Genomic DNA, 9,698 nt, shown 5'->3' with positions numbered 1-9,698 from the left:
AAAACAGACCAGGTAAAATTAAGTCAATTTCTTTCAGCCCCACTCCCTTCTCCCTGCCAACCCCATCATCCCATTCAGGGAAAAGGTAGTAGTCCAATTGTCCCATAAAACACAAGTGCCACACAACCCACTTGAATCCAGCTTCCATATACATCTTGAAGAACAAGAAAAAAAAAAAGGGAGGGGAAAAAAGACTTCACACACAAACAATTTTCACACTTTTAATGTAATGGCACCCTAGTTAAGTTTACAGTACTTTCATCTCCACTAGATACTGTGTTTCAAAAGTATAACGGGAAAAAACAAACAAAAAACCCACTGGTTTTTGTAATTTTTTAGAAACTCAACGATCTGGAGTTACGTATGCATAAATGCCTTTCAAAAAATTGTTAAGAATTGTATTTTTCACCCTCACGCAACAAAAAATAGGTTTTGCTGGGTCTTTTCACAAGATATGGAGATCAAAGATGGCACTTAAGAAAATTCTGAAGTCAGGGGTGTCATAAGGTTATATCAGGACTTCCGCTGGAGAGCCTGCCATGAAGCAAACACTATAAATAGGAAAAGAATGTGCAAGAGCTCTGAATAAGCGAGAAGCACAACATGTGTTGCAAGCTTGTGTTCTGATAGCCATGGAACTGAAGACTGCGGGCTGAGGAAAGCCTGCCTGAATTTCTTCAGCTAAAGTCTATTTAAAGCATACGCATCATAGGAGGTCATATGGATAGCAGTACACTAGACTCTGCAATACTAATGACGAGCTCACCTTTGGATTTTACCTTGGATCAACAACCAGAACAAGCAGGTCACTTTGAGAAGCCATAGGAATAATAGCAAGTATTTGTTGGTTTTCCTATGACAAGTAATTAAGAGAACTAATATGGAAGCAGATAAAAATAAACTAGGTAGAACTCTTTTTAAGGTACTATCAGCTAGAAAACCAGCAACCCTATAGTTTTATTATCCGTTTCATACTCTGACTTTAAAGAGTTAAGGAAAACAAGTACACTTTGTATGAATAAAGTCTGGAGCATCCTTAAAGAGGGGAAGCTAACCTAGAAGCAGCCAAGGACCCTTGATTTTCACCTAAAAGCTTAGCTTGAAAGATGGCCAACTCATACAGTCACTTAAAACAGACTTCTATTTTGGGGGTGGCTGTGTTTTCTACAATTTACAGTGCTTATTTTAGCTTTTATTCCTCTAATTCAGGATTAGGGAATGGACCCAAGTTCATAACCGGAGAAAACTACCTTTGGAGAAGTCAGTGGTTTGGTTCTAGTAGGAACTTTAAATATTCCTTCTCCCACGCTTAAGAACTGCTCACTCCACTGTTTCCATTTTTTTTTTTTTTTAAGTAAGAAAATATTCACTAGGCTAAGAAAGGCATTAACATTTTACCTTTGCATCCTGCTTCTAGAGTTGCCTCCCACCTCTAAGTTCCAGCAGCCATCATCCCTAAAGGACATTCACTAATGCTCTCTTACATTTAATACTAAAGGCCACATCATTCCAAAGTCTTATCAGTGTGAACGATTCTCCTCAAATGCAAACAGAAATGCCCTCTAAAAAACCTTGATATTGTGAGAGAAAGTAATTCAGAACTTTAAGTTAATAATTTGTTCACTTGGATGCCCATATGATATGAATCAGGCAGATAATTTGATTCATGCACAGGACTGATGGAGTATGTTAAAGAAAAAAATGCAGAAATCTACATGAATTACAACTTTTGGTTGAATCATACATTAATTATACAGAAGAAACTAAAAATCTCTACTTACACAGAAAAAGGGTGGAAATAACACAAACACTCACTCCAGCACTTGTCTACTAGAAGAATATTGCACATTCCGATAATGTTGCACAAATTACTGGCTTTTTATAAAGACCATATATGAGGTATTAGTCTATTAATAAATAAAGAAGAACATGGAAAAGGAAAAGCACTTAATATAACGCAACAATCCATTCCAAGTATTTAGTGAATGAAAACTGAACAAGCAATAATACGTACCCTTGAGGGGAAGGTTAAAGTTACTTAGCAAGTAGGCAGCTTCAATATCCATCCGAGAAGCAAAGGGTTAAATCTCTTTTGATAAAGATTTTAAGAACACAAAGCCTATTTAGAACACGGCTGTTTAAAATGCTCACTTTGCTCATGTAATCAATCTGAAAGGTAAATTCTTATCTCACAGTTCTAAAGGGACAGCAATATGTGGGTGACAGCAATCTTATCAAGGGGAACCAATTTAATATACTAAACCTGTATTACTAGTTAAGAAATAAAACAGAACTTTTGGATTGACATCAGTTAAAATATTCAGGGGTTTTGTTGTGGGTTTTTGGGTTTGGTTTGGGGTTTTTTTCTTTTTTTTGTTTCAAATAGTTTAGACTGGTTATGGATTTCCATGGTGCTGAAATTGATACCCATTAGCACTGTCCTTGTTATCAGACAAGGCATTAGATGAATACAACAATTGTAATTTTCAGTTTTACTCTGTGTCTATGCTAAGAATTTACCTTTCAAATCACAACACTGAAAAATTTTGCTGACAGGTAATAAATCTGTCAATCTAAACACTATCTATTTTTTTATTTAGACCCTTCCAGAAACACTAGGAATCTGTAGGCAAGTTTATCTTGTTTTAAGTTCACAACAGCACAGAGGAGTATTAAAGTTCAATAAACTCAGCTATGGAAACTACATTGCACACATGATAACATAATAAGCATAAATCAAGAGTGTTTTCGGTATGTTCTTCCAAACCTTGTTAAAGAGATATTTGTATTTTGGGGGGGGGTGGGGAAGGTACCTTGTGTGCACACAAACTTACTTACATGAATACCCCTTAAATAAGTCAAGGGTTATTCAAATCCTAAAATCTTTTCAGGCCAATGAAAGGCTGTTTGAAAATAAAAGTAATTCCTACATCACTCTCCTAGGTGAAGCACTATCTTAACATATTCCCTCTTGTTATTTTCCAACTTTAAAAAGTGTTTCATTATTAATACATTTGCAATGCTGGACAGAGTAACAAAGATCCAGGTAAGTCATATTTCTGCTGCTAATCTTGTGTAAAGTATTTAATTTGCACAGTAAGTCCGTATCAGGTAAAAACTGCAAGTGAAAACTTGGAAAGATGTGATAAAAAAAGCAGCACTTCAAAATTAAAGTATCTCCTCTGCTGCAATCCATGCACCAGTAACTCAAACAGTCCTGAATTGGCATATATGAAAAAAATATTACATTTCTGAAATTAAAAATATGTATCTTGTGTTGAAGTTCAAATTTACGTAAAGTGTTTACTAAGCTGAAATACATATAATTTCTTCTGTCACATGAGATTATTTCTCTCCCATTCTAAGTAGTTACTGAGACATCTACTGCCGAAATGCATGTTGTTTCATCTACAGTTTCTTTATAGCAGTTAAGTGGTTTTTTAGAACAAACAGTTGAAATAATTTTTTCCATGTTAGCACAAAACCAAGAAAGATTATGAAGATGTTGAAAGAAGAAGAAAAGAGATGAAAAGAAAGGAAACATTATTGTCCGGAACAGTCTGTATATGTGGTAACCATGTTTCCTCGTCTCTGAGTGACAGTCCTACAGTGCTTGCTGGACCCATGAAACCTGCTATCAGTTCGCACTGCGTGTCGGTGTGCGTTTTCAAAGTCACTAAACGAAAACATTTTTTCCATATTTTCAAACACATCATCAAACAGTCCACCTCCAAAGGAGAACTCTTGGAAAGAACGTCTTTGCCGATTGTGAGCTTCCCGATGACTTCGGAAGTGATTTTCAAAGTGCTTTTTTGACCGTGAGTTTTGACTGAAGAGGTCAAAGTCTTTGAAGAGATCGTCAAAGTTGAAATTAAATGACTGATGGAACGGGCTTCCATTATTTCCTTGTCCTCCATGATGGACAAACTGATCATATTCTTTTCGTTTATTCTCATCTGATAATGTTTCGTATGCTATTTCCATTAAAAAATAAGTTAGAAAGTTTATTCACATTACCATTTAAGGAAAAAAAAAAAAAAGAAAAAAGAAAACCATACACAAATACAAAGAACAGCAGCTCTCTCCCACTCCCTCACTAGGACAAATTTCAAGCAAGACTTTCATTCAACACGCAAGCGCAATCAAGCTCAACATTTGTTTAACTTTCTCCAAGACAAAATAAGCTGTCTCAAAATAAACAGTTATTTATTTATAATAATAAATATAGCTATACTATGAGGATAGATTATATCCTCAAAATTTTAAATTCACATAATACAACTTAGTTTAACTAGCAATAAAGATTAGTGTTTATATTTGAAAGAAAATAGCAATGGCACATGGCGATCAGAAAGACCAAAGGAGAGAGGATGAGTTAGGAGCTCTACCTAACAAAATGAACTGCCTGCTGCATTCCCATCACAGAAACACAGTGCAATGTCTGCAAAACTACTTGCCAGCCAGCAAGTTCTAGCTACACCGCAGTTACAACAGAGCACTAAGATAAACATCAAGGAGATAAAATAAAGGGAATGAATTTCCCCCATGCCCAAAGTCTCAATTTCTCAAAAATCCAGCAATAAACAGATTTTGTGATTGGATATACCTGAAATGGAATTAGGTTTCCATCCGATCTTTGATCCAGAACTACAGCTACTGGTGTTCGAAGGCAGAAACTCTGACAGATGATATACCCATTCTGATAACATTAAGTATTTTAAACGCTTCCATTTTCTTACCTATCAAAGGCTTGCAACTATTCTATATACTTCAACACTTAAAGAGTTCCCAATTCCTTCTGTAATAGGTGCTAACATCTGCAGTAAGTATGTAACAAGACTGTCCCTCCCTTTCACTATATTAATAACTACCCTTCTTTCAAAAGAACTTTTCTGCAGACAAGAGGGTAAAACCCAGAAATCTCTTATTAGCTTAGTTAGGAGAACTACACAAATAGATGGACGTTGTAACAGAGTCCATGGGGAGCAGAACCGGGAACACCTTATTTTTCAGCAAGCCTTTTTCTATTCTTGATTATTCACTTCTGCTATTACATTTTATCACAAAACCCTTATGAATGGTGTATTCCTAGGATCACAGGCTAATTCAGGTTGGAAATTACCTCAGGCGGCCTCTAGTCTAATCTACTGCTCAAAGTAGGGTCAGTTATGAGATCAGACTGGGTTACTCAGGGCTTTATCCAGTCATTCCTGAAAAATTGCCAAGGATGGAGACTGCACAACCTCTCTAAGCAACCTGTTCCAACACTGGCCTATCCTCAAGGTGAAAAAGTTTTTCCTTATAACTACTCTGAACCTCTTGCACCTGTTGTCTCTCGTACTCCCACCATGAACCACTGAAGCACCTTGCTGTGTTTTTTTGATAATCTCTCCATAAGTACTAGAAGGTTGCTGTTAGGTGCCCCTGAAGCCCTAGCAATCCCGAGCTGGATCTTACTAGACAGATCAAAAAGATAAGAATTAACCTCCTAGGGCTAAAGTTGTCCTACTGCCAAGTATTTTGTGTGACAAAAGGCATAAGCCAAGAAGCCTAATAAGCAGGAAAGCATAAACTGTGTAAAAGGCCTGCCTAATGTGCAAGGACACAGAAACAAGTCAGATATTGATATTGGACATTTGACACCACAAAAGTAGAATTAAGAAAAAAAAATCTTTTTACCTCTTATTCAGTAAAAACAGAGCATACTTAAGTTACCACATTTGCTCACAGTTATAAGCCGTGTATCGAATTAGTAAGACTAAGGTTAGCATATATTACCTTCAGCAATTTCTCTAAACTTTGCTTCTGCACCAGGACTCTTATTTTTGTCTGGGTGGTATTTCATAGCCAGCTTGTGAAATGCCTTCTTGATCTGGCGGTCAGATGCATTTTTTGGAACTCCTAAGATATCATAATAGCTCTCTGTAGCCAGTATTAATTCAGTTATCATTAAAACGCAGAGAGCAAATGTGAAGACAGATTGCGTAGTTGCCATTTCTCTGGTTCCTAGAAAGAAAAAGAAATATACTTGAAGAACAAGTTATTTCAGGTTCCACAACAACTTAAAGGTACAACTGTAAGCTGAAAGAGGAAGACCTGTATGTTTCAGGAGTCACTCAGTGACAGACAGGTAAGCACTTTGTTTCACTCGTGTCAACAAACTCCATTCCCCCAGTTTCATAATCAGAGAATATGTCAATGAAAATACAGCAAATTCACATTTCACGTACATCACGAGCACGCTTCCATGTTCATCTTTGTTTTACACCTATCTTTAACTGCACATTCTCCCACAGAGCTGTGAAGTAAATATACAACATGTTTCACTGTATCAAACAGTTCATGCTGGCGTACCTGAACTAGCTTTAAACTAATCCTTGAGTTCTAGGACCATAAACACAACAGTTCTAAATTAAGCGCAGGCTGCAAAAACCCACTCAATTCTGGAAGACCAATTTACTGATTAGCTTGTGCGACAATAAAAGCCTGAAAACACAACTGGCCTGGAGATCGACTGTGAGGTGCAGGAAGACAAGACTGTTAGACACTCATGCTCAGCTTCAGGAGGTCATTTAACTGACCTAAGGAGAACATGATAAAGAGCAAAACACTCATTTAGAGTACAGAGTTCAGTCAAGTAGGGCACATTTTCCTTTACTTTACAATGGGCTGGGATTAGCTTACTTTCATATTAGATTGTACTAGAAATAAAAACACCTACCATACCTATGATATCAAAGAATTCATCTGATAAATACCACTGCATATAAAGGTTTACATATGAAACCCTCAATATCTGAACTGAACTCAAAAAAGAAGTCTTCTATACAAGACAAGCAGCTTCAACAATAATTAAAAGTGGTAACTTTTTTTCAGCAACATATTTGTCAAAAAGTTACATTTTAAAACAGACTGATGCTAGAACTCAGGGAAAAAGTTGTGGCATAAATAACTCGTAAGAAAAATCTGTTCCACGTAGCCACACAATCTTTCATGATTTTTATGAATGACAGGGTGAACTCTTCCTAACAGAAGAAGAGATCAAGTGATTTTCCAAGTCCTGTGCATATTATATTTAAAACACAGAGTATAGAAACGTGAACGTTCAAAGACAGAATGCTGGCTGTCACCTAACCAGCAGGACATACAAGGCCCCGAACATGCCAGAAGTAACGCATCCCCCTCACCGGATTCCACTATAAGTACAACTCAAAGAGATGAAGGGTATTACTTTCCTGAAAGTTGAATAAACTAACCTTACCGTCTGAGTAACTTAAAGTTCGAATGTAGACCATATATGGTCCAAACATTTGTCACGCACAGTTCAAAACCTTTGAATATCAAGTACATAAGACAATTGAGCCTTTAATAGAAAGTCCATACCCTCTAAAGAAAATTAACACCCAAGCACCAAAAATGGAAAAAAAATACCATTTCTAATAGGTAAGTCAGGGGGTTAAAATGAACGTTGCGAGGCAAGAGCAAAAAGCTCGTTAAGATTAACATACCCATGCCCTCTTAAGCATTTATTTGGCTAGCAGCCTGCATGATATCAAGTGTTAAGGAGCAGCAGTTGAAACAAATTGTATTTTGATCAGCGCACTTAGATACCAAACTGACGGTTCTTTTCAGTATTCTTTATGCATGATACCAGACATATTTTTAGTACAAGCCTTTCCACGTATTTTCTCTCACCACTTCACTAACTGGAAACTTTGCCACTTGGGCACTAAGAACTGCATGCATGTACATCCTTCAACACTTTTGGGGCTTTCTTCCTGTTTGTGCTTTATAGATTCAGATTTACATCTGCATCTCAAACATGAGATTGTTTTTATTATTTTACTTCATTTCCCCACACCTGCATCACGCTTATATAATCTCTCTTAAGGCTAACCTTCCTGCTTCTACTATTAAACACTGAAAAGAGCTAAAAAGAGAAGTTTATGTCCTTCATTAAGAGCCAAATCCTCTTCTATAACTCCCAAGCTCATCACAGCCTGAGAACATCAAGTCACTCCTTTAAAGTTTTCTGCTCTATCTCAACTTCTATTATTCTTGATAATAAATTACACCTAAGTTTTCCTTTTTCTACAGTTTTACATTAGGATTTCTGTAATGCAGTTCTATGCTATACTGCCCCTAGTTTTATCTGGATTTCTAAAGCATATTTAAAAAAAAAAAATCAGTACTTAAGTTTCACTTTTTTTTAATAATGTACAGATTTAATGCTGTACTTGAACAACTCAATGAAACTCAAATATAAGAATAAAATGAAAATCAAATGCAAATGAAACTCCAATATAAGCAGCATTTTAAACTTGTAGGTTTATCACAAAGACATAGTAAGTCTTATATTTAGACACTATCATCAATTATTAAATTTACTTTTTAGAAAATACCTATTTAATATGCTGTCAGCATCTTAGCATTGCTACTGCTAACTAAGATGTTAAGTGCCTGACCTCGGCCCTGCCATCCCTAACTATTTTTACAAACCCTTATAAAATAAAGTCTCTTTTAAACACTTATGCTGCTTATGTCCCTCCTCCTTCAGTTTCTCAATCGAAAAGGGACAGATAAGTTTCACTTTCCAGGCTACACACAGTAGTCACTTAAAACACATTCCAGAATTCGTTAAGTTCAGTATACTTCTTGACATTATGCTCATGCCACAAAACAGTCCTTCCTAACAATTATGAAGAACAACATTTTATTTGGGTACATCTAGCAATAAAGTCAGAGATTTTATTAACACAGATTAACTATTTAACTCTGTTGGATAAGTAGTTACAGATCTCAACTATTATTAAGCTTGGTATAAGAAGCATACCGTCTAATGTTTATCAAAAGTATTATAGAGGTGATAACACTCCATCAGTTCTCTATCAGTTTATCAACATTTATCAACAGCTGCACGATGAAGTGATGTGTAAGGATGATGCACCTGGAATAAAATCTGCCATGTATAGAAAATAAGGAGCTACTTCCATCTTGCAATGCAAATGCCCTATTCCATCCCTCTTTGAAAATAATTAGCAAAGATATTAAGTAAATGCTTATGTTCCCAAAGTCTCACATACTCAGAAAATCCACAGCACCACTACTGCTCTGATTACACCAACTGTGATGCACTATCCAGTGGAATCCTGATGTCATATAATTATTTCTGCAACCGATTTATGAGTAATAAGAAAGTTACCATAGTTTTCCATTGGTTCTCATATCACGACTAACCCGATGAGTAAGCAAGTCTCCTAGACCACAAGCAGCTACAGGAAAGTCCGTCAAACTCCGGGGCTTGTACTTTTCTTTTCTTGGCCTCCCCTATACTGACCGGAAAGCTAATCCAGGAGAAGGATCCTGAATCTTGCTCTGGAGAACAGGGAAACGAGACAGAGCCTCCTCTGGCATCATCCTCCCTAGCCAGACCCCTAACGAACCTCGCTAGAGCCGTGCCACAAATCAAGGCCGAGCCAGAGCTCAGCAGACGATACCAGCGACACTAAGCGACGCTGTCACACCTCCAAGTCGGACAGGCTTGGTAAAGACCACAGCAGATGGGCCTAGCGAGAAGTGAGAGCCCAGAGGGGCCCAAAGGGCAAATAAATCCACCAGAACGAGTCCCAGTGTCCCCTCTTTCCGACACCGTCCCCAGTCCCCCTCCCCCAGCCACCCCAGTCGACCCCTAACCTTTC

The 9,698-nt window shown here is 37.1% G+C and overlaps 1 protein-coding gene across 1 annotated transcript; it reads right to left on the bottom strand.

Moving 5' to 3' along the window:
• Positions 1-207: 207 nt before the first annotated feature.
• DNAJB9 (DnaJ (Hsp40) homolog, subfamily B, member 9) lies at positions 208-9,264 on the bottom strand. The gene is made up of 3 exons (XM_009327636.1): positions 9,203-9,264; positions 5,779-6,006; positions 208-3,974 (listed from the first exon to the last, which is right to left on the bottom strand). The coding sequence occupies exons 1-3, from the start codon at positions 9,213-9,215 to the stop codon at positions 3,544-3,546; spliced, it is 672 nt and encodes a 223-aa protein (XP_009325911.1). The 5' UTR covers positions 9,216-9,264; the 3' UTR covers positions 208-3,543.
• Positions 9,265-9,698: the final 434 nt, after the last annotated feature.

The sequence above is a fragment of the Pygoscelis adeliae genome, unplaced genomic scaffold (genome assembly GCF_000699105.1).
Source record: "Pygoscelis adeliae isolate BGI_AS28 unplaced genomic scaffold, ASM69910v1 Scaffold113, whole genome shotgun sequence".
NCBI classification, from domain to species: domain Eukaryota; kingdom Metazoa; phylum Chordata; class Aves; order Sphenisciformes; family Spheniscidae; genus Pygoscelis; species Pygoscelis adeliae.
This window is presented reverse-complemented; position numbering and strand designations above follow the sequence as displayed.